This window comes from Trachypithecus francoisi, unplaced genomic scaffold (assembly GCF_009764315.1).
Source record: "Trachypithecus francoisi isolate TF-2019V2 unplaced genomic scaffold, Tfra_2.0 Lachesis_group20, whole genome shotgun sequence".
Lineage (NCBI taxonomy): Eukaryota > Metazoa > Chordata > Mammalia > Primates > Cercopithecidae > Trachypithecus > Trachypithecus francoisi.
This window is the reverse complement of record NW_022681466.1, coordinates 21,794,317-21,818,097: the sequence shown is the minus strand read 5'-3', so window position 1 is coordinate 21,818,097 and position 23,781 is coordinate 21,794,317. Positions and strand designations below refer to the sequence as shown.

General features: G+C 55.1%; 1 protein-coding gene across 7 annotated transcripts in view; it reads right to left on the bottom strand.

Annotated features, from left to right (window-relative positions):
- Positions 1-4,961: 4,961 nt before the first annotated feature.
- Positions 4,962-23,781, bottom strand: part of SRCIN1 (SRC kinase signaling inhibitor 1) — a 74,737-nt gene continuing 55,917 nt past the window's right edge. For 2 of the 7 annotated variants that reach the window (XM_033183255.1, XM_033183256.1), the window contains 5 exons: positions 23,611-23,765; positions 23,166-23,318; positions 22,385-22,507; positions 18,450-18,596; positions 15,892-17,485 (listed from right to left, as the gene is read on the bottom strand). In XM_033183255.1, coding sequence (XP_033039146.1) covers positions 17,225-17,485; positions 18,450-18,596; positions 22,385-22,507; positions 23,166-23,318; positions 23,611-23,765 — 839 coding nt within the window. In that variant the 3' untranslated portion in view covers positions 15,892-17,224. Of the gene's footprint in view, positions 8,295-15,890; positions 17,486-18,449; positions 18,597-19,198; positions 20,088-21,087; positions 21,355-22,384; positions 22,508-23,165; positions 23,319-23,610; positions 23,766-23,781 lie in introns of those variants that run through there. The other 5 variants (XM_033183257.1, XM_033183259.1, XM_033183258.1 and 2 more) reach the window with 4 other exon arrangements.

Genomic DNA, 23,781 nt, shown 5'->3' with positions numbered 1-23,781 from the left:
CACAGGCTGGGAGTGTGAGTGAAGATTTCTGGAACGATGACAAAGGGGAGGGGAAGGAGGGATCCCCCTGCTAGGTGTGCCATTACTAGTGGTATCAGTCAGTCAGCACCAGTGAGCTTTGAGGGAGCCTGTTTCAGTTAAGGGGCACAGATGCCACTAGAACCAGGTCCCCAACCTGTGGATCGTGCTCTGTCACGCTGTGAGCTCAGAGACCACTTAAGCCACTCAATGATCAGTCAGAAAATGCCCAGGGGGACCCAGAGAGGATTGCAGACAGTGAAGGAGAGATGCCGAGGGCTTCCCCGACCACTACCCGTCAAGTAGCCCATGCCTCCTCTCCATCAGGAACCTGAGTTCTGAAGGCAGTCAGATGGTGCTCAAATCTTGACCAGAGTCAGCCTTCCCCACCGATAGCATGGAGGTAATAATATCTATTGTCTGGGTTGTTAGAAGATTAATGGACTCTCCATAAATGTTAGCAATTAGTATTATAAAACATTAATAAAGCATGGCTATTGGGAGGGGTAAGTTCCGGATTTATTCTTTATTTTTGAAACAGGGTCTCGCTCTGTCACCCAGGCTGGAGTGCAGTGGCACAATCATGGCTCACTGCAGCGTCAACTTCCCCAGCTCAAGCGATCCTCCCACCTCAGCCTCCCAAGTAGCCGGGATACAGGCACCCACCACTACATCTGGCTAATTCTTGTATTTTTTTTGTAGAGATGGAGTTTTGCCATGTTGCCCAGGCTGGTCTCCAACCCCTGAGCTCAAGCAATCTGCCCTCCTCAGCCTCCAAAGTGCTAGGATTACAGGCATGAGCCACCTCGCCCAGCCAAGTCCTGGATTTCAATTCTGGCTCCATCACTCCGAAGCTACAAAGTCTCTGAGACACATTTTCCCTTTTCTCAGACATTGGGTTGTTAGGCTTGAGTGAGTCCAGGCAGCTGTCATCTGCACCTGGTCCTAAATTATCACTCTGCTTTCACTCCTGCCTCTCCATCTCCTTTCTACAAGGCAGCCAGAGGTAACGATTTTATTTTATTATTATTTTATTAATTTATTTATTTTTTTGAGACAGAGTCTCGCTCTGTCACCCAGGCTGGAGTACAGTGGCGCGATCTCGGCTCACTGCAAGCTCCGCCTCCCGGGTTTACGCCATTCTCCTGCCTCAGTCTCCCGAGTAACTGGGACTACAGGCGCCTGCCACATCGCCCGGCTAGTTTTTTTGTCTTTTTTTAGTAGAGATGGGGTTTCACCATGTTAGCCAGGATGGTCTCGATCTCCTGACCTCGTGATCCGCCCATCTCAGCCTCCCAAAGTGCTGGGATTACAGGCTTGAGCCACCGCGCCCGGCCCTATTTTATTTTTTTGAGACAGAGTCTCACTCTGTCTCCCAGGCTGGAGTGCAGTGGTACGATCTTGGTTCACTGCAACCTCTGCCTTGCAGGTTCGAGCTGATTCTCCTGCCTCAGCCTCCTGAGTAGCTGAGATTACAGGTGTGCACCACCACGCCCAGTACGTTTTTGTATTTTTAGTAGAGATGAGGTTTTAACCATGTTGGCCACGCTGGTCCTGCACTCCTGGCCTCAAGTGATCCACCTGCTTTAGCCTTCCAAAGTGCTGGGATTACAGGTGTGAGCCACCACGCCTGTCCAACTGTATTGTATTGTATTGTATTGTATTGTAGACAGGGCATCCCTCTGTCACCCACACTGGAGTGCAGTGGTGCCATCATAGCTCACTGCAACTTCGAACTCCTGGCCCAAGCAATCCTCCCGCCTCAGCCTCCCCAGTAGCTGGAACTGCAGGTGCATGCCACTCTGAGATAACTTTTTTTTTTCTTTTCTTTTCTTTTTTTGAGACAGAGTCTCATTCTTGTCGCCCAGGCTGGAGTGCAATGCCATGATCTCGGCTCACTGCAACCTCTGCCCCCCGGGTTCAAGTGATTCTCCTGCTTCAGCTTCCCCAGTAGCTGGGATTACAGGTGCCCGCCACCATGCCCAGCTAATTTTTGTATTTTTAGTAGACACGGGGTTTCACCGTGTTGGCCAGGCTGGTCTTGAGCTCCTGACCTTGTGATCTGCCCGCCTCGGCCTCCCAAAGTGCTGGGATTACAGGCGTGAGCCATCGTGCCCAGCCCACTCTGAGACCACTTCTGAAACAACATGTCAGTTCATGACACTTTCTTACTTTAAACCCTCCTATTGTTTTCCATGGCACCTTCCTTACTGCAGCCCATAAAGCCTCACATGAGGAGGCTTCTGCCCGCCACACTGCACTTTCCCCTCTTCACTCTTCTTGGATTTCCTTCATTTTCCAGAACCCACTGGTTATGTCCCACCCAGGGCCTTGTGCCTGGGACCCTCAGCCACCAGGGCCCCCAAAGCCCACTCCTCACCCACAAGGTCTCCCCTCAAATGTGACTGACCCTGCTACTCCCTGCCACGCCTGTTGCAGGCCTCTTTCCTGTGCGCTCCCAGAGCCTGCCTTGGTTGAGCTCAGGTGTCTGTGTTCTGGCTGCTGGCTGTCCTGGTGGCTCCCCTGCCAGACAGAGCCCCAGCCCCAAGGAGTGGATGAGCAGCGCCTCACAAGGAGTGCATCCTGGACAGGTATCTGGCGGGTGAATGAGTGCCAGCCTCCTTCCAGGCATGCAGCGGATGGTTCCATTTGTTACTTGATCTTGAACTGTCATGAGTGCAGTGATTCTGGGAGAGGGGGTTTTTGGCTCCTCTCCCAGTTTTTGGGGAATAGGATGGCAGAGAGAAGGCAAGATCTGCTGACATGCTAAAAAGGACATAGGGATGGGCTACGGGCAGGCTGGGGACTGGCTTTCTGTGAGTCTCAAGGGTTGCTGGGCTTTGGTGGGTGGGTGACTCATGGAGGGGCATTCCCTGCAGACAGAAGGCAGGTTGCTGCCCTCTGTCTCCAAAGAGGTCTTTAGGAGAAGAAAGTGCAACTGGGGTCCCTGCAAAAACTAGAAGATTGTGGCTCCAGGACACGGTCATTACCTTCAGGGATGGAAATGAAGTGATGCTGAGCGGGGAGAAGAGATTCAGTAACATGCCAGCCTTCAGCCACACAGAACAGCTGGAGGGGCAGCCTCGGGGACTCTTAGAACATGCTGGAACAGTGGCACAGCCTTCAGAATTCCAGGAAAGCCTGTAAAACCCAATCAGGACCTGTGGCCCACTCCATGGTGCTCTGTGTAGCAGGTGCTGCTTTGTTGTGGCTGTGTGTGCATATGTGTATACATACCTAAAGCACAGAGATGTCAAATGTATTTTGTATTGTTACTGCTTTACAGGTTTGAAAGCTGCAGCATCTAGAAAAGATAGGTGTGGTCGGGCTCGGTGGCTCACGCCTATAATCCCAGCACTTTGGCAGGCCAAAGTGGGCAGATCACTTGAGCTCAGGAGTTCGAGACCAGCCTGGGCAACATGGCGAAACCTCGTCTCTACAAAAAAATACAAAAAATGTAGCCAGGTGTGGTGGCAGGCACCTGTAGTTCCAGCTACTTGGGAGGTTGAGGTGGGAGGATTACCTGAGCCCAGGGAAGTTGAGGCTATAGTGAGCTGTAATCATGCACTCCAGCCTGAGTGACAGAGGGAGACCCTGTCTAAAAAAAAAAAAGGGCCGGGCGCGGTGGCTCAAGCCTGTAATCCCAGCACTTTGGGAGGCCGAGACGGGCGGATCACGAGGTCAGGAGATCGAGACCATCCTGGCGAACACGGTGAAACCCCGTCTCTACTAAAAAAATACAAAAAACTAGCCGGGCGAGGTGGCGGGCGCCTGTAGTTCCAGCTACTTGGGAGGCTGAGGCAGGAGAATGGCGTGAACCTGGGAGGCGGAGCTTGCAGTGAGTTGAGATCCGGCCACTGCACTCCAGCCCGGGCGGCAGAGCCAGACTCCGTCTCAAAAAAAAAAAAAAAAAAAAAAAAAAAAAAAAAAAAAAAAAAAAAAAGAAAGAAAAGAAAGAAAAGAAAGGAAAGAAGGCCAGGCGCGGTGGCTCAAGCCTGTAATCCCAGCACTTTGGGAGGCCGAGACGGGCGGATCTCGATGCCAGGAGATCAAGACCATCCTGGCTAACATGGTGAAACCCCATCTCTACTAAAAAATACAAAAAACTAGCTGGGCGAGGTGGTGGCGGGCGCCTGTAGTCCCAGCTACTCGGGAGGCTGAGGCAGGAGAATGGTGTGAACCCGGGAGGCGGAGCTTGCGGTGAGCTGAGATCCGGCCACTGCACTCCAGCCTGGGTGACAGAGTGAGACTGTCTCAAAAAAAAAAAAAAAAAAAAAAGAAAGAAAAGAAGAAAAGAAAAGAAGAAAGAAAAGATGGGTGGACCCCAACAAGGGTCATCTCACTCAAAGGGCAGGAGGCTGAGACCCAATTCAAGGGACTGCTGGAAGGCTGATGACCTCAGTTTTAGGGGTAATCATGGGCTTTGGTGTCAGGCAGAGCTGGATTCAAACTTACTGGTTTGTCTACAACTTACCAGTTGTATGACTCTGGGTAAGATGCCCAACATCTCTGAGCTTTGTCTCGCCCGAGTAGGAGGTACTGGTAGCTACCTCACCAACGGTTGTGAGGGTTAGGCAGGGCACCTCTTGGAGTGCCAAGCCGAGAGCTGTTTTTTTTTGTTTTGTTTTTGTTTTTTGGGACAGGGTCTCGCTGTCACCCAGGTTGGAGTGCAGTGGTGCGATCTTGGCTCACTGCAACCTCCACCTCCTGGGTTCAAGAGATTCTCATGCCTCAGCCACCCGAGTAGCTGGGACTACAGGTATGTACACCACCCCACCTGGCTAATCTCAGGGGCCCTGTTCTGTCCTCCCCCTCATGCCCTGCCAGCTGAAGACCAATGGCTGCCAGGGATTCCCCACCTGCCACCCCACCCATCTCAGCACCTTCCAGATCCTCCAGGGTGAAGCAGAGAAATAATGAGACATCAGCCTATAGGAAGGAGATCCAGGAGAGGAAAAAGAAACGAGTTTTATTAAAGCCCCAAACACTTGGCTAGAAAAACTGAAAAGGAAAGAGAGCAGGGACGTGGGGAGAAGAAAAAAGGACATTAAAAAAGAGAGACAGAGAAAACACAGCAACCCTTTTCCATTTAGAAATTGTCAAGTTACACCGACAGAGGTCACAGAATATCCACAGAGGCCATCACTGCTACACCAACATGGGCCCTACAGGGTGGATGGGGCAGGGTGTGGAGCCGGGACTCACCCCGGGGGACCCCCTGGGGACCCCACTCAGAGCCTCAGGCCTGAGGCTCCTGGGAAAACAGCATATTGTGGAAGGGGCAGGAGAGAAACCCCCCATGCGAGTAACACAGCACAGTGGGCGGGGGCTGAGAGGACCAGGTACAGGGGTCCCCCGAGACGTCTTAGTTTTCTCTTGGTCAAGCACACACTGATGGACAGAGCAGCGAGGCGCATGCAGCTGGGGGCACTGATGTGCTGCGGGCTGTGAGAGGGCCGGTGCGGACCGGGGCTTGGGGAGGGAGCCGGAGCCAGTGGTGCAGGGATGATGGAACACACGCACACAGAGGCACACCCACACACCTGGGTCTGCACCAGCACACACACGTGCACACACACACTCGCAGACACAGATCACATGCACCTCCATGTATGTGTCTCTGTCCACATGTACATGGCCCACACACACATCTCTGGCACTAGGCATGTCTGCACACGCATTACACATGTTCTCACACACAAAGCTCCTCTCACGCTGACATGCAGGTAGGCACGTGCCAATGCCCAAACAGGTTACATGCACCTATGTGCCCACGCCTTCCGCCACACACGTGCTCGGCCATTCCTGTGGATGCAGGCCCCATGCGTCTGCACACACGGTGCATGGGCTCACGCCAGCACACACACAGGCTGCACGTGATTCTACACGGATGCCTCCCAGCCCATAAATGTGCAGGAACCAAAGGGAAAGAAAGATGCAAATCCCACTGGACTTCACCCGAGTGGGTGGGGCGGGGCACATGGCTCCCTCCTTCTGCCCCTTCGTGGATGGACACTGTCCCCCCACCTCCCCCACAAAGGGACATTCAACTCAGGACAATGACGGTGGGGCACACATTCCAGTCACAGGGCTGAGGGTGGGAGCTGGGGGCAAGCGAAGTAGCAAGCAGAGAGTAATGGAGTGGAGGGAGGAGGGGGCACCACTCCCCCCTCCCCTCCCAAGTCAGGGGGTCTCTGTACAGCCAAATCAAACCAGACCGTTTCACTGGGACCACAGAAGCCAGGCCGACGTGCCCGCCCCCCAGCCCCTCCCCCGCCAAAACAGCGGCCAGGGAGAGAGTGCCGTGGTTTTCTTTTTTTTTTCTTTTTTAAATATTTATATATATTTATATTACGTATATTATATATATAATATGTAAATATATTTTTAAAACAATATAAAATGTTAAGACACTTCACTTAAATGTAAAGAGTTGCCTGCAATTAAAAGTAATTGCATCATTTATGAGGTCCTTTTTTTTTTTTTCTATTTTCCAGGGTTTTTTTTTTTTTTTTCAGGAGGGATTTTTTTTTTCCTCTTTTGTTATTTTTCAAAAAGGCTTGCTCGCCTTGGTACAAAAATGATCCAAAGCTAGAAAACAAGGATGAACCAACAAAGGCAAAAACGAAAAAAGAAATGGAGAAACACAACGCCAGTGTCCCTTCCCCCCAAACCTTCAGCAGCTCCGGCGCTCCCCAAGTGCAGGCTTTCCCCAGCCAGGCCCCAGGGGTTGGGGGGCTCTGCCTCTTGCGCAGCTCCTCCTTTCTGTGCTTGCTGGGGGGACTGATTCGAGTCCCCCTCCCCTGTGCTTGCTTCACTTTGTGCTCCAAGTGGGATCCCACTCCTCCTCCTCCTCTTCTCCCATCCTCTCCCTACTGGCTCCTCACTGTGCCCTCTGGGCGGCCAGGAGTGAGAACCAAAATTGGCCTCTCTCTGCCTCCCCAGGACCCGGCCAAAAGCAAGGTGGCACTGCCAACCACCTCTGCAGGGCAGGCAGGGCGTCCACAGGCCAGGGGCGCTGGCTGGACGGTCAGGCCTCAGGGACCTTCAGACATCTCACCAGGGTCACCAGAGCCCCATTGAAAAGCTACATCTCATCCTTTCCCGGAAAACCCTCAAATCACCAAGAGGATGACTGAAGGTCAAGTCACCCCACCTCGGGGTCCCAGGTGTCTTCACTGCTCTCCATCAAGCCCCTCTCGACCCTCCCATTTCCCTCAAACCAGACCCTTTCCCCAACTGCAGGCCACAAAACCTGGTTTTCTAGGCCCCTCATTCTTGCCCACCCCACCCTCATTAAATAAGTTAATGCCATTTAAAGTGCTAAATCAGGAAACTAAAAGTAACAAATACCCGTCCGGGCCGCCCTCTCCCAAGGCAGTGTCCCCGATGTCCGGCTGTCCATGCAACCCACCCTCCACAGCCAGCAGACCAAAGGGCCTCTGTCCTCCACTCCATGGCCTCACACCCACCCTGAGGCCTCTCAAGCTCCGGCCTAGTCTCCAGCCTGTCTGTCTCTACTCCAGGCCCACTGGGGTGTGAGTGGGAGGAGGCAGAGCAGCCACAGAGGAGGTCGCAGTCTTGTCCGAGCTTGGACAGGGAGTGGGGCGTCTCCAAGGCCAGTCTCCCTGCACTCCGCTCTCCGGCCTGATGTATGGGTTGGTCCGATGTCCCCGCGTTCCTCCAGGAAAGTACCGAGAAACGGGAGAGGGGTCTCCCACTGCTCCCAGTCTCCGTGGCTCAGAGTTTGTTTGGAGTATTCTTGGGAAGTGAAGGGAAGGCGGGAAGGGGGTGCAGGAGCGTCAGGATGGACTAGGGGAAAGAGTGGTGAAAGAGAAGAGGGAGAGACGTGACAGGTGCGGCCAGTGAGAGGCCAGCTGGGAACAGATCAAGGAAGGTGGTGTGTTTGGTTTTTAGTTTTACTGTTTAAAAAAAAGATAATTAAAAGTGAATCGTTAAAAAAAAACCAAAAACACCAACAGAGGATGGGTAGAGGGAGCTGAGGAGGGCCACACCTTCCTCTGCAGGGCGCACCCCTCAGGGGGTCTGGAGAGTAGGGTGGGGTGGAGATGAAGGGAAGAGAGGGGAGAAATGGCAGGAGTGAGGGAGGGGGACAGGCGGGGCAGCGGGGTGAGGGGCTTCTAGAAGGAGATGGAAGAATTCCTTGCCCCAAAGGAAGTCAATACAGGGATAGAGGTTCTGGAAGCCGAGGGCTTTTCTGAGACTGGGCTCGAGGTCTCATTCGACCCGCTCATCTCTTTAGATGGTTTAGTGGCCTGGAACAAAAACAGGGGTCAGGGGTCAGAGAGCAGAAGGGAGCACCTCCATGCTGGCCCCCAGCTGAAGTTTTAAAAGTGGAAAACCTCCACAAATCCAAGGAAATTAACTGCAAAACGAACAAGTCAGAGGGGCATCTGGAGAGAGAGGTCCCTTGAATGGGGAGGGGCGGGGACAGAAAAGGCAGGGAGGGGGCACGAGGTGGGACAAAGGGCCTAGGTGGTCAGAGCAGGAGGGCAGGCCCACAGTTACTGAGAGCAGAGAGAAGCAGAGAGTGACCAGAGAAGCACAGGAGAGGCCGCGCCCAGGACGGGCAGACAGGGAGGTGGGAATGGGGAAGGGGAGGGGAGGGGAGGAAGAAGAAGTGAAACGTTAGCTGGGACAGGGGCACATGCCCTGCGGGGGAGCGGGGGCAGGGTGGGGAAAGGCTCCTAGTCCCAACTGGCCTGTCGTACAGCCAGAGCCCCTTCCAGCCTCATCCTGGTGGCAACAGAGGAGGGTGCTTATCCTCCCAGTGGGGAATAAACACTTCAAGCACGCCCACCTCCACCACCACCACCTGGAAATCTGGGAAGAAGGTGCTACCGCACCAGGCTCCCGCCCAGTGCAGGAAGCCCCACTGTGCATCCTGCAAGCACTTGTCACCCCAGTTGGTAAAAGGAGGCTACTTCCTCATGACTCATCCTGCCCTCACTGGTCAGTAGAACTGACCCCTCATCCTCCTCCCACCTTTGGTGGACTCCCGTGTCTCCACCGGTCCTGGAGGCTTGTCCTCTGGAGCTGCGGTCTCCAAAGTGCAGTTTGAGAGTTACATGCATTACCTCATCACTTCCAGGCATGCATCGTGAATGCAGATTCCTGGGCTCCCCTCCAGAATCCATCTCTTGTGTGGGCTCATGCATGTGCATTTTAAGCAGGCGCCCCAGGTGCCTCTGCTGCACACTTACCTTTGAGATCCACTGGGTTAAGGCTACACAGACCCGGGTTTCTCTCTGTAATTGTAATCACTGTCCCTCCTGGCCTTGCTTAGCTACTAGTGTGAGAACTGAATCACCCAGATTTAAAAAAAGATCCAAAAGATAAGACAGGGTGCTGTGGCAAGTCACCAGAGACCACCCTGAGGTGAGGTCTGGGCAGGGTCGTTCACTTCCCTGTACTTCCCTGCTGCTAGGGGATTTTCTCAGATGCCTTGCAGCGGAGAAGCTGGAGAAGCTAGAGTCTAAAGCAAGCCCTGTCCCCAGCAGCCTGCCTGGCTCACAGTGAAGAACCAGCGCTGGCTGCACTCACCATTTCTCCTTTACAGGTGCACAGATGGTTGGTTCTACGATACACCTGGGTTTTGCTCACCACAGTGTAGTCTGTCATCTACATTTCCCTTTTATGAGAATGAAAACCAGGGCCGGGTGTGGGGGCTCACATCTGTAATCCCAGCACTTTAGGAGGCTGAGGCAGGAGGATTGCTTGAGCCCAGGAAGTCAAGACCGGCCTGGGCAACATGGCGAAACCTCATCTCTACTAAAAATAAAAATAAAAATAAAATTGTAATAGCTGAGTGTGATGTTTGTGCCTGTGGAGGAGGCTGAGGTGGGAGGATGGCCTGAGCCCAGGAGGTGGAAGTGGCAGTGAGCCGTGATTGCACCACTGCACTCCAGCCTGGGAGACAGAATGAGGCCTTGTTTTCTTTTCAGTTTTGTTATTTATCTATTTATTTAAGTTAAAGCAGAAGTTCCCCATTTGGGTTTTCTTTTTTTTTTTTTTTTTTTTTTTTTTTTTTTTTTTTTTTTGTGAGACGGAGTCTTGCTCTGCCACCCAGGCTGGAGTGCAGTGGCCAGATCTCAGCTCACTGCAAGCTCCGCCTCCCGGGTTTACGCCATTCTCCTGCCTCAGCCTCCCGAGTAGCTGGGACTACAGGCGCCCGCCTCGTCGCCCGGCTAGTTTTTTGTATTTTTAAGTAGAGACAGGGTTTCACCGTATTAGCCAGGATGGTCTCGATCTCCTGACCTCGTGATCCGCCCGTCTCGGCCTCCCAAAGTGCTGGGATTACAGGCTTGAGCCACCGCGCCCGGCCTGGGTTTTCTTTTTCTTTTCTTCCTTGTTCTTTTTTTTTTTTTTGGAGACGGATTTTTGCTCTTGTTGCCCAGGCGGGAGCGCAATGGCGCAATCTTGGCTCACAGCAACTTCTGCCTTCCGGATTCAAGCGATTCTCCTGCCTCAGCCTCTCGAGTAGCTGAAATTACAGGCATGTGCCACCACGCCTGGCTAATTTTGTATTTTTAGTAACATGAGGTTTCTCCATGTTGGTCAGGCTGGTTTCGACCTCCCGACCTTAGGTGATCCGCCCACCTCGGCCTCCCAAAGGGTTGGGACTATAGGCATGAGCCACCACGCCCAGCCCTGTTTGGGTTTTCTAACCCCTCTCCTCTGCTCATCCATTACTCAAGGGAGTTCTAGGCGGTCCAGGGAGGGCCCAGCCACAGGGTCGTCAGACTCACGCAGTCCTCAGCATGTGTCGGGCATAGCCCCTGCCCTCTCTGTGCCCCCAGTACCTGGGCCTGGAGACAAATTCATCTAAAGGGAACCAGAGGCTCTCTGACTGTTGTGTCACTTACCTTGGGCTCAGTCCTGCCTCTCCTCTGCTCTAGCCTTTCCCATTTAAAGTTCTTTCCCCCAAAGCCAGATGGGAGAGGAGCACTGCCCAGTTTCCCCTGATATCTCTTCACACCTCACTATGTCCCCTGGCAAGGTGTTGATTCTCCCCGGCTGTCCTTTTCCCTCTGAACTGATCTTCTAGGTAAAAGCTGCTTTTTCTGCTCCTGCCCCTTCAACATTTTTCAAGAGCCTCGTTCTATTTCAAGCGTTGGTCTTTGGAACACTTGTCTTCCGGCACCACCACCTGGCTCCTATATTCAGGCAGGTGACGTGCCCTCACCCAGTCGAGGTCCCTCTTCTCCCCACAACAGTCAGTGCAAGACCTTTAGACATCCAGCTTCACCAGTTTACGGGGATGCCTCATCCCTGTCCCGCTTCTTCATGGAGACCACTTCTGCAAGCATGTGCTTTCTAAAATCCTCTCGGGCCATCTTCCCTCCCAGGAGACTCTGGCCACACCGTCCACAACCCACTCTCCTGAAGTTGAGGAAGCACATCCAGCTGTGCCTGGTGACCCCAGCCTGTGCCGCTAACCCTTCTCAGGTGACACAGCTGCTATCTCTGAAGATTCCTGCCATTTCCTTTCACCCATCATCCTCCCCTGCTGGTTCCAATTATGTCCAGAGAAGCAGAACTTTGTCACCTTTGTGGCAAGGCAGAAACCTCACACATGTCCAGTTTTCAGCTGGGGGAGGCATGGAGCACTGAGCTTGTCCCAGAGGGCAGCACACTGCACACCTCCCTCTTGCCTGGGGATCAGAGCCGGCCGCCTGCTCTCGCTGGGTCCATGCTCCCCAGGCCCTTCACACTCAGAAGCCCAGATGTCAAGACAAGTGTGGAACCTCTTGCCTCTACAGACCTTGCTGGCTCCACCTCCAGGGCCATTCCCAGGGCCACCCTCCCTAGCCCCCACGCCCTCCTTCCTTGCTAAGCCCTGCGTGGATCAGGAGAAGCTGGGCTTTCCCCAGCCCAAAGTGGGGGGTGTGGGGATCATGACAAAATCTGTGGCAATTGGAGAAATTCCTTTCTCCTTGCCAGTGACTGATTTAGGAATGGGCAGTGAGATAAGAGGTGTGGTCTGTTGGGGGCTTCTGGGAAAGATTCTCCGGCTTCTAAAAACAGCTGTGTGAGGCCAGGCTCAGGCCTGTAATCCCAGCACTTTGGGAGGCCTAGGCGGGCAGATCACTTAAGGTCAGGAGTTTGAGACCAGCCTGGCCAATACAGTGAAACCCCAACTCTACCAAAAAATGCGAAAATTAACCAGGCATGGTGGCACACGTCTTTAGTCCCAGCTACTTGGGAGGCTGAGGCAGGAGGATGGCTTGAACCACGGAGGTGGAGGTTGCAGTGAGTTGAGATCACACCACTGCACTCCAGCCTGGGTGACAGCCTGGGTGACTCTATCTCAAAAAAAATTTTTTAAATAAATAAATAAAAACAGCTGTGTGAAGCCGGGCGTGGTGGCTCATGCCTATAATCCCAGCACTTTGGGAAGCTTAGGTGGGTGGACCACCTGAGGTCAGGAGTTTGAGACCAGCCTGGGCAATGTGACGAAACCCCATCTGTACCAAAAATACAGAAAATTAGTGAGGCGTGGTGGTGCCACCTGCCGTCTAGCTACTTGGAAGGCTGAGACAGGAGGACCGATTGAGCCTGGGGAGGTCAAGGTTGCAGCGAGCAGAGATCATGTCACTGCACTCCAGCCTGGGTGACAGAGTAACTGTCTCAAAAATAATAATAATAAAATAAAGCCAGGCACGGTGGTTCACGCCTGTAATCCCAGCACTTTGGGAAGCTGAGGCATGTGGATCACAAGGTCGGGAGTTCAAGATCAGCCTGGCCAACATGGTGAAGCCCCATCTTTACTAAAAGTACAAAAATTAGCCAGGTGCAGTGGTAGGCACCAGTAATCCCAGCTACTCGGGAGACTGAGGCAGGAGAACTGCTTGAACCCAGGAGGCGGAGATTGCAGTGAGCCGAGATCGTGCTACTGCACTCCAGTCTGGGTGACAGAGTGAGACTCCAGCTCAAAAAAAAAAAAAAGAAAGAAAATAATAATAAAATAGGCCAGGTGTGGTGGCTCACACCTGTAATCCCAGCACTTTGGGAGGCTGAGGCGGGTGAATCACAAGGTCAGGAGTTCGAGAACAGCCTGACCAACATGGTGAAACCCTGTCTCTACTAAAAATACAAAAATTAGCCAGGCGTGGTGGTGGGCACCTGTAATCCCAGCTACTTGGGAGGCTGAGGCAGGAGAATCGCTTGAATCCAGGAGGCGGAGGTTGCAGTGGGCCGAGGTTGTGCCATTGCACTGCAGCCTGGGTGACAGAGTAAGAATCTGTCTCAAAAAAAAAAAAAAATAATAATAATAATAATAATGATAATAAAATAATAAAAATGACAACGGGACCAAATGCAAAGAAACTTGGGTCCTGACATCCTCAAGCTGCTGAATTCACCAACCCTGGAGTCTCCCTGCTTCCAGCCTCCTTGGTTCCAGAGTACCTTTCTTTATTATTTAAGCCATTTTGAATCAGGGTTCCTGTTCCTTGCAGCTGAAAGCATTCTCACTGACACATGTGAAGCCCAGCGTTGCTTTATTGCTCTATCCAACCTTTGTTTTTTGTTAACGTATCACCTTCTAGAATTCTCGTCACAAGCGCAAAGATCTCATCAAGGCTTACTCACACCCACGAGGTTATGCTCCCTGGCAGGGCAACAGAATCCAGTACTAAGACAACAGAATTTGTAGCAGGTGGACTTGGGTTTAAGTCCCAGCTCTGCCACTTTTTAACTGTGTGACCTTAATTGCATATCTCTCTGGGCCCTCATGTCCTCACCTGCAAACGGATAACAGGCCTCACAGCACCAGATGCACACCACGAGATGATGCCAACTGGGCATAAGACCCAGCACCCAACACTCTCAGTAAACAGGCAACAAATGGTAACCATTATAGCGATTGTCATTTTAACCTTTCAGATTTGCTTTGTCTGTTTCCATCTGGATTGGGCCTCATCAATGGCAAACTCATTCGCTCATTCACTCAACAAATATTTACTGAGTGCCTACATATGCCAAGCACTATTCTAGGTGCTATGGGGATGCAGCCATGACAACACAGATTTACCTTAAGGTATGAAAGTTGTAAACTTGGTACCTAACAGGTATGCTGTTTGTCTTTCACTTGCCTTTCCATGCCCCAGAACCAATTATTCGGGGGGGCTCAGTATATTGCCCAGGCTGGTCTCGAACTCCTGGCCTCAGGTGATCCTCCTGTCTTAGCCTCCCAAAGTGTCGGAGGGTAGAGTTCCTTCCCTTCTCTCTCCCTCCTGGGAGTTGTGTCACAGGCAGCAGCTGTGCCCTCCACAGCACAGCTCTGCTACTCCTGCCCTCTGGGACTCGCTAAACACCTGCCCCACTGCCCTTCGCCCAGGGAGTCACAGCCTCCTGCTCTGAGATGTCCATGGGTACCTTGGCATCCCTTGTTTTCTCCCTGAATCCTCTGCTGTGGTCCTTTCATTCAAGTCTCTTCATTTGGGGCTGGGCGTGGTGGCTCATGCCTGTAATCCCAGCACTTTGGGAGGTGGATCACTTGAGGTCAGGAGTTCGAGACCAGCCTGGCCAACATGGTGAAACTCCACCTCTACCAAAAACACAAAAATCAGCCGGGCGTGGTGACAGACACCAGTAATCCCAGCTACTCAGGAGGCTGAAGCAGGAGAATTGCTTGAACCCGGGAGATGGGGGTTGCCGTGAGCCGAGATCACGCCACTGGACTCCAGCCTGGGCAACAGAGTGAGACTCCATCTCAAAAAAAAAAAAAAAAAAAAAAGCCTCTTCATTTGAGCCATCTGAGAAGATAAGCAGGTGTTCAGCAGATTTCTTAGCCCTAATAGAAGAGGGGGCATCCATAGCTTCAGGTCTACACCAAGCCCTTGATCCTTGCCTGCCTGGGAACCTGGCTCTTGTCCCTCCCTGGGATCCTAAGCACAACATTCACGGGCTTCTCCTCAGTCACTTCCTCTGACTACTCTGTGGGGTCATGCCCTGCTGCAATGCACCTCCATCTTAGAACTTTCTTACTCCCAATTTCTGTGTCCCTGATCCCGGCACTTCTAGTCTACTCTACCTCAACATTGTCAGAGACAGCTTAGACTCACGGGATGAAGGAAAGGCCTTGAGCGCTGCCCCTCCCTCCCCCCCGCCCACCGCCGTAAAGCTCACTGTGGTTTTCCAAGCTCTCACCTGTACCTGGCATTATGTGAGCTCAGGACCAGGCTGGGTACTTTTGTCCCCATTGTACAGGTGAAAGAAGGGCCTGAGAGGACAGAGGGCTTTGACCAAGCCCACAGGCTGAACTGGTGTGAAGCATGTCCCGCCAGTGACCCGCAAGGGTGTGGGGTGGAGGGGCAGGGTGAGCTGAGGCTGCTGTGAAGGGCCCTGGGTCGTACACGAAGGATTTGGGTTTATCATCTACCAGGGGCCGGGGCAGGGATTTTAAGCTGGAAGGGGTGTGTGTGTGTGTGTGTGAGAGAGAGAGAGACACACACACACAGAGACAATCAAATCTGCATTTTACAAAGTTCCCTCCCCACCCCCAGGTCTTGGGAAATCAGTTAGAGGTGACAGAAGTCACAAGGAGCTCTTAGAAGACCATGCATGTTGGTAATGAGATAGCGATGGTTTTCCCCTGGTTCTCTATACTTCACTGTTGAAAATTTCCACAGGGAGGCCGGGCGCGGCGGCTCACACCTGTAATCCCAGCAGTTTGGGAGGCTGAGGCAGGCGGATCACGAGGTCAGGAATTTGAGACCAGCCTGGCCAACATAGTGAAACCCCATCTCTACTAAAAATAGAAAAATTTAGCTGGGCATGGTGGTGGGTGCCTGTAATCCCAGCTACTCGGGAAGCTGAGACAGGAGAATCGCTTGAACCCAGGAGGCAGAGGTTGCACTGAGCCAAGATCGTGCCATTGCACTCCAGCCTGGGTGACAGTGCGAGACTCTGTCTCAAAATAAATAAATAAATAAAATAAAATTTCCACCAGGAAACATGTATTACTTTACCAGAAAGAAGCCATGTTTGTAAGAAAGGCTACTGGAGCACTGGAAGTGAGACAGGGGCACAGAGGGGCTTGGGAAGGCTGGGTGTGGGTGACCCTTCCTGAGGGGGACAGCAGCTGGGGCAGCCTAGTACAGGCTGGGGCGGCAGGATCGGGGGAGCATTGTGTCTGGATGCACACTTGCGAGGAGCCTGGGGATGCCCAGGGAAGCGTGTGTGGGTGACTGGAGCTCAGAATGGAGATGCGGGTGGGGGCAGGGACTAAGCAGCGCCTGGTGCCTGAGGAGAGGAAGGCATGGTGTGAGGAGAAGAGGCTGAGGAGTGGGGCACAGGAAGGGGAAGAGGCGGGCAAAGGCGAGTCGCCCAGGCAGGGTGCAATGGCTCACGCCTATAATCCCAGCACTTTGGGAGGCCGAGATGGGCGAATCACCTGAGCTCAGGAGTTTGAGATCAACCTGGCCAACATGGTGAAACCCCGTCTCTACTAAAGATACAAAAATTAGCCAGTGTGGTAAGGTAGCCTGTAGTCCCAGGTGCTTGGGAGGCTAAGGCACAAGAATCACTTGAACCCAGGAGGCGGAGGCTGCAGTGAGAGGAGATAACACCATTGGACTCCAGCCTGGGTGACAGAGCAAGACTCCGTCTCAAAAAAAAAGGGAGTTGCTCAGAAAGGAGCCCGGAAGCTTGGGGTGGAGGCTGGAGAGAGGATTCTGTGGAACAGAGGGTCTGCACAGCCCTATGCAGGTGTGGGGGGTCTACAAGGCCACAGGCTGCAGAGCAGTGGGGGAGCGGGGTGGAAAGAGCCCATCTGGACGCCACTGGAGACCCAGGCAAGCCCGGAGATGGGGTGGAGGCTGGGCCATAAAGGCGTGAGGCTGACACCACAGCCGAGGAGCTGGGCTCTGGGGAGCGAGGAACTAGAGTGGGAAACAGTGGAGCATAATTAGAGCCAAGGGAAGGGCCTGCTGGAGAGGCTGAAGCACTTTGTGGTAGGGAGGGAGGCAGTCTGGACTTGTGTCCTGCCCCCCACTTGCCAGCCATGTGGCCTTGGGTTAAGCCTGTTTCCCCACCTGCCATAGGGGGGTAATAGACCTTCCTCAGTGTGGTGAGTGTGAGATGAGATAATGCGTGTGCCTGGCCCCAATGAAAGCTCTGTCAATGTCAGCTGCTCTGCTGGGCAGCCAGGAGGGTCCAGCCTGGACAGGACAAGGGGAACTCATCCCTGGCAGTGGCAGGAAAAAGAACGGGAGATGAGGCTTGCAGAATGTCTGGGGGCCATGAGGAGGCAGTTGGGGAGCTGTGGATAGGCTGCGAGGGGCCGGAGGAATGCTTTTTGAGAGATTCTCCTGGGAGCCAGTAGGGAGGCAGGGACCCAAGGTGCCCAGGGCCTGGGTCCCACGGTTCCGATCCTGGCTGTGATGCCACCTTGCTGTGCACCTTTGGGAGGCCCCTCTCCTTCTCTGAGCTCTCCCCTCATCTGAAAAAGAGATGGACTCACCCATCTCTAACATCTTGCCTCTGAGTCTAGAACCTTCTTTAAGTGAGAGCACCTGGACACATCACAGCCCCCACCCTCACACCCAGAATGGGCCTGTCATACGGGAGCTGCTCATAAATATTCACCGAATCAAACGAGTGCACTAAGGGTCTCTCACAATATCTAGGTCCAGGAGCCACCCTGCAGCCTCTGACCAGACCACATGGGCAATAAACACCCACGGGTGAGGTGTGTCTACTCTCCACACAGCCCCCGCGCCTGCTCATTAGATCTGAAAGAGATTGCGGCACCCCTGCAATTCCTGCTGCACCCCTACCCTTCCCAAGGGCCAAAGTGCCTCGCCCTGTCCCCATCCCATCTTGCAAAGACGGGAGGTGACCCCACCGAAACCCAAACACAAGGCTGAAAAGCAGATGCAAAGTTGGCTTCTCCCTTGACTAGGGGTGGCCTAAGAGCTAAGAGGGAGGCTGAGGTGAGAGCGGGGCCCTGAATAGCAGGTGGAGCCCTGGGAAAAGGGAGAGGAAAGCGGAGAGAGAAACAGAATGGCAGGAAGCAGAGGGCCGCAAAATCCCCCTTCTGCACCCCAGGGTAGGCCAGGGACCCAGACGTTGGGGCTGCTGGAGTCACAAACCCGCTCCCTCCTCCAGGAGCCGGCAGTGGCAGCTGGAGATGAGTCTTCTCTGTGTCTGAGTAAGGGAACTCCTGAGAAGGGAGGTGCCTGGTTGAGAACTCATGTGCCAACCCAGATCCAAAGCTCTGGGATCGGGAGGAGGAGAGAGAAGATGGCTCAGGGGGTGGGTGGGGCAGTCCTGGCAGGGAAGGTCTGTCTGGGCAGTGGTTGGGAAAGCTGGTCACGGGAACAGGGGCAGGAGATGCCCAGCTGGGCAGGGGCGCGGCATGCAGCAGAGCGGGCCTGGGTGGCCGCCACAGTCCCTGCCCTCACCTGCTGCTGGGCCTGGATCCGCATGTACTCGGCCCTCTGCTTGCCATGTTTGCTTTTGTCAGGGCTGCCCACCTGGCCCTGGGCCGCCTTCAGCCGAGAGGCCCCCGGAGTCACCACCTTCATGGGCGGTACGCTGCCTCCGCCACTCTGCAGGAAGAGGAACAGGGTTGCAGTTGCCGGGTGCACGTGGGATGAATCACACAGGAACCCTAGCACTGGGTGGGGTTTCGGGGCTAGGGCCTCCCCAGTGGGACCTTTTGAGACCTGGAGACCCCTCTCTGGCTCCACATCCCAGTCCAGAACCCAGGTCTACTCTCTGAGTACCCATTTATGGTCTCCCTGCAGGAGAGGGATGGGGCCCCAGCCAGGTTCCCAACAGCTCTTGAGGGAGAGCTCTTCAGTGGCTTCCCTGAGTAGCCCAGAGGCAGCTGATGCCCTCCTTGGGGAGCCTCTGCTAAAGTGAGGGTCCCCAGCAGCAACCCCACTCCCGGCAAGGGGCACCATCTGGACCTGAGTGCACATGCCGGCGAGGGGCTCTCTACAATGGCACACAGCGCAGGGGGGCAGCCCCAGGCCCACATTCTACTCCTAAGGGGAGGATAGAGGTGAGGTCTCCCTAGGGATGGGCAAGCTTGGCTCCCATGAACCTCCCCAAGTACCAGTCCTGCCCACGGGGCACTGGGGATCCAGAGGCGCAAGCAGAGAGATGACAGAGACAGAGAGTCAGAGACAGGAGGGGGAGGGGAGCGTGGAGAGCGAAGGTGGGGAGAGAACTTTATTTGTTGGTTTACAGATACAGAGCAGAAGGGGAGAGGCCCTGGTTCTTGCCAAGGCTGGGGATTGGCCGACCCCTGGGTAGGCCGGCTTCCCAGCCTCCCTGGGACTCTGCCTGCAAACCCTGCTTTGACACCAGGCTCCCAGGAGAGTGATAAGAGCTGAGAGAAGGCTGGTGGGAGGAGGGGGCTGGCCTGGCATTCCTGCCGCCCCCTACTCCGTCCGACTCTGGAAATGGAGGAGGAAGGCAGCAGGGAAGGATGAAGAGGGGGCAGCCACCTGGGGGCCGAGGGGTAGGGGTGGGGGGCTGCCAGGGGACCCCACGGCAGGGCCTGTGCCCATGTTGCACAGGGTGGCTTCCAGCTCCCGGAGCGTCTCCTCCAGGCTGTCCATCCACTGGGCAGTGGTGCCCCATGTGGCACAGCCTGAGTTGGCAGCAGCCTGGCCCTGGTGCTCCCTACTGCAGGTTTGGGCATCGTGTCCAGAGTCCTTGAGGATCTCCTCTGGGTAGGTGTCAGCAGTAGAGGTCTCCGGAGTCCCATCCTGGGCTGGTCCCTGAGGACAGGGTACCCCGGCTTCTCCATCCTCTAGGCTGCAGCCTCCTCTGCCCAGTCTCTTCAGAGCTGCCCCCTCCTTCCAGGGCACGAAGCTGCTCCTCGGCCCAGGAGTCTCTCCCACTACCCCTGGCGGGGCCTGTGGGCCATCCCAGCCCCTCCCGCTGTCAGCCAGGGTCCATGGTCTTGAGGGGGGAGCTGTCCTGGGTCCCAGTTCCTCAAGTCTGGCCTCTGGTGGGCTAGGAGGGCTAGGGGCACACTCTGTCAAGATGATCTTTGGGATGCAGAAGGCCCTGGGACCTGGGGCAGCCTGCGGGGAGAAGGAAGATGAGGAAGAGTATGATTCCTACAACCAAACCCCAAGCCAAAATGGGGGTTACAGTTAGGTGAGCCTAGCCACTTTCTTTTACAGATAGGGAAACTGAGGCAGGGAGGGTCCTGACAGAGGCTACCCAATAAGTTGGAGGCAAAATTGGGACCAGAATTCAGGTCTTTCCCACCATACCCCACGGCCTCCTACTTTCCAGTAAAGGTGCCGGTTTGGCCAGGGCAGGCACACGTTTACTTCACACCACCCATGTGAGCCTCCAGGAGCCGGTCTCAGGGTTGCTCCTGTGAGTATGCCCATCTGTGCAATGACTCAACACCAAGGTGGGGACAGTGGAGGATGAAGTGAGCTCGCTGGGCATGTTGTGAGTGCTTCATAAATATTAGTTATTTGTTGAAATGAATGGAATGATGGAAACCTTTGGCCCCGTGTGGGCAGAGACCACATGTCAGCCTCTGGCATCTCAAACCAGAGACTTCTGGCCAACCCCAGCTTTGTGTGCTCTCCCCAAGAGCTTCACAGCTGGAAGGGGTGGGGCTTGCCCCTTGCCAAATCCTCTGCTGCACACACACTCGGGCAAAGCTCCCTTGGGCACCTGCTCCGGTGCCAGCATCCCTGGCCCTGGCCTCGGTGAGGGCACAGAGGGAAGCCCCAAGTACCACTCCCCGACACGAGTGAATCCTGGTCTAACTCTGAGCACCAGGCTTGTGCCAGGTGCCGTCACATCCTTCCTCACCTTCAGTGCCTAACTTAACCCGTGAAGTGACTGCTGGTCTCACCAGGGCGAGGGACGTTACATGCTTCACCCAAGGCCACTCACCCGCAGCTAGTTAGTGGCAGAGCCTGGATTTGAACCCAGATAGTCTGACTCCAAGGCCAGTGCTCCTTCCACTAAAGGGAGCCGTGGGGAGATGGGGGGGGTAGCAGGGACCCCCAACCACCCCCTCCCAAAGGAACCCACCCAGCCTTGCCACCTGCTTACCTGGAAGTGGGGGATGCTGACTGGGGAGGCAGAGAGGGCGACCTCATGCTCGCCCGGCTCCACAGCCCGATGCTGCCGCAGGATGCAGAGGGTCAGCCAGAGGCAAAAGGCCTTGTCCACTGGGCCCCTCAGGATGGGCTCCCAGAGCCAGAAAGGGGCAGGGCTTGGATGGGAGGGGCCAAAGTGCCAAGGGCACGGCCAGTCCAGGAGGCGCCCCTTCCATAGAGCTCGTCCTAGAGGTTCCTCACACTGCTCTGTGCCCATCCCCTGACCAGCAGAAGGCACTGTCCACTATCTGATGCCCCTCTGCTCTTCCCTTACCAGGAAACCAAAGTGCCACCAGGCCTCCAGCCAGGCCAGAAATCAGGTGGCCATCAGCACAGAGCCTGCTGTGGGCCAGGGAGCCCCAGACAGGGAATGTGTGCACATGGGAGGCTCTCCTTCCCCAGAGCGGAGGGCCCCGGCCTTAACCTGACCTGGCAGAGAGAGAGATTCCCAGACCTTCCCCCTCCCCTCCTCCCCAAACACAGTCCCCAGGGGTGGGGTGCAGACAGCAGGTTCACCCCCAAATTCCCAGGAAAGAATAAAGAGGAAATAAGTGCAGCAGGACAGCAGCAAGGACTGAAGTTAGAGAGAAGGAAGAACTTCCCAATGCCAAAAGCAGCCAAGGAATGGCATGGCTTTCTTCCATCCCAGGCTCTCTGTCCAAGAGAGCAACGTGGGCCATGGGCTGGTGAGGCTGTAGAAGAGCCTACCCCTGTGGCGTCCTGGCCCCCAGCGCAAGGCATAGATTCTAGTGGGAAAAACAGAGTCCTCCCCGGCACAGGCAGCAGAGCAGCGAAGATGGAGGTGGGGGCTAGGCAAGGGCTCAGGACAAGGTCAGATTTTGAGTTGGACCCAAAGTCATCCTGTGAGCAAGATCCAAACTCCAATCTTGGCCCAAGACCACACTCAGCCTTCGGGCCAGACCTAAGCTCAGACTGCGAACCAGAACAAAATACTCAGGCCCCCATCAGCAAGCCCGTGAGAAAATGCAGACACAAGGGGCCATCAGACATCCAGGCTGCTGGAGTCTTGGGGAGCGCCCCCAGCAGGCAGCAGGGAGGAAGGGTTATGCGCCTGTCCTTGGAGTGGGGGAGGGGTGAGTACACGTGTAATGCTGTGGCAGTGGCTGTGGCGGTGGCGGGACTCGGGACGGTGACTGGCATTTTAGCGGGTTAGCGTGGGAGGTGAGGAGAGGAAGCTGTGGGGGCACAGGCAGAGAGAAAGCTGGGAGAAGTGGGAGCAGCCCCGTTACCTTCCGTGTAGGGCCTGGGGCTGAGCCCCCGGGGGGCCCCAGGTCCTGGGGGGACAGCAAGGTGGGGATCAGCTGGCGGCGGGGCGTGGGGGGGAGGGAAGACACTGAGCTTCTCTCAAACACCTGGGGAGCAGAAGGTGGGGGCAGGTTTGGAGGAGGGGACATCAGGGAGGAGGGAGGTGCTGGCCTGTGGCCTCGGCATCCTTGGGGAGGGTGGCCTGGGATGGCATCGGCCCCCAGCCTCACCCCTTGGTCCCTTGCCATGGCCGCCGGCCCTCTCTGCCCTCATCTGGTCACCTCCAGAGGCCCCGCACTGGGGCTGGGGGTGGCTGAGAACGCTTGAGTGTGGTGACTGACACTGCTGAGAGAGTCGAGGCATGGGGCATGAGAGTCTCAGAGTTCTGTCCTCAGAACACTCAAGTATGGGGTCTCAAGCATGAGCTGATCTCGGAACACTCGGGGATGGGGGTCTCCAAACTCAGTGATCTCCGAATCTTAGGATATGGGGTTTTCAGAGTGCAGGAGGTCTGGGGATACTTGGGGGGACTCAGAGACTACAATTTAAAAACTCAAATCTGCAAGGAGAGAAGACTTTAGACCCCCACCCCTCATTTCACAGTGGAGAAGAAATGAAGGCAAAAGGCTGAGGTCTGAACAGCCAGTGCTCCAGAGGGAGCCCAAGAGCCCATCTTCTGTCTCATCCTGTCACCTGGCCTGGGGGCAGCCTGGCAGAGAAGGGGGCCTGGCTGAGACCTTGGGGGCCAGGTGTGCCCTGACCTACCTCTAGCTCTGCAATGATGCGATCCTCGTCATCCTCGTCCTTGATGGCCGAGGCCATGATGGGTGGTGTGGAGGCTGGGCGGGCCACCTCTGACACGGCCCGGCGCAGCTTCACCTGGGGCTTCTGCACCTCCAACTCCTCGGACTCGGCCTTCTGCAAGGCCCGGGACCCCTGTCAAGGCCAGGCTCTGCCCAGCTTCACCACCAGCTCACCTCCCAGGCCCCATGGTATCCCTCAACGGACAGGGGCCTAGCATGGAATTAAGGCAAATACACACACCCAGAATCCCAAACTAGCAGGACAAAGTTGCCACCGGCCACCCCCTTCTTCCTTCCATGTTCTCTGAGAAAGGGGTCTCTTTCCCACCCCAGAGGGTCTCCAGAAGTCATCTGAGGATTCATCCTAACTCAGTCCCCCGGCCCTCTATCTGAGGTGGGAGTGGTACCTTGATGAAGGCTGAGTCCTTCTTGCTGGTGACCACCACCTCTCCAGTGCGTGTGGTGGTCAGGCCGTGGGAGGAGGGGAAGCTCCGGCGGGGAGGGGGCGGCGGGGGTGACTTGGAGGGCTTCTCTGTGCGGTATCGGGGCACTGTCAACTCATCTGCAGGCACCAAGGG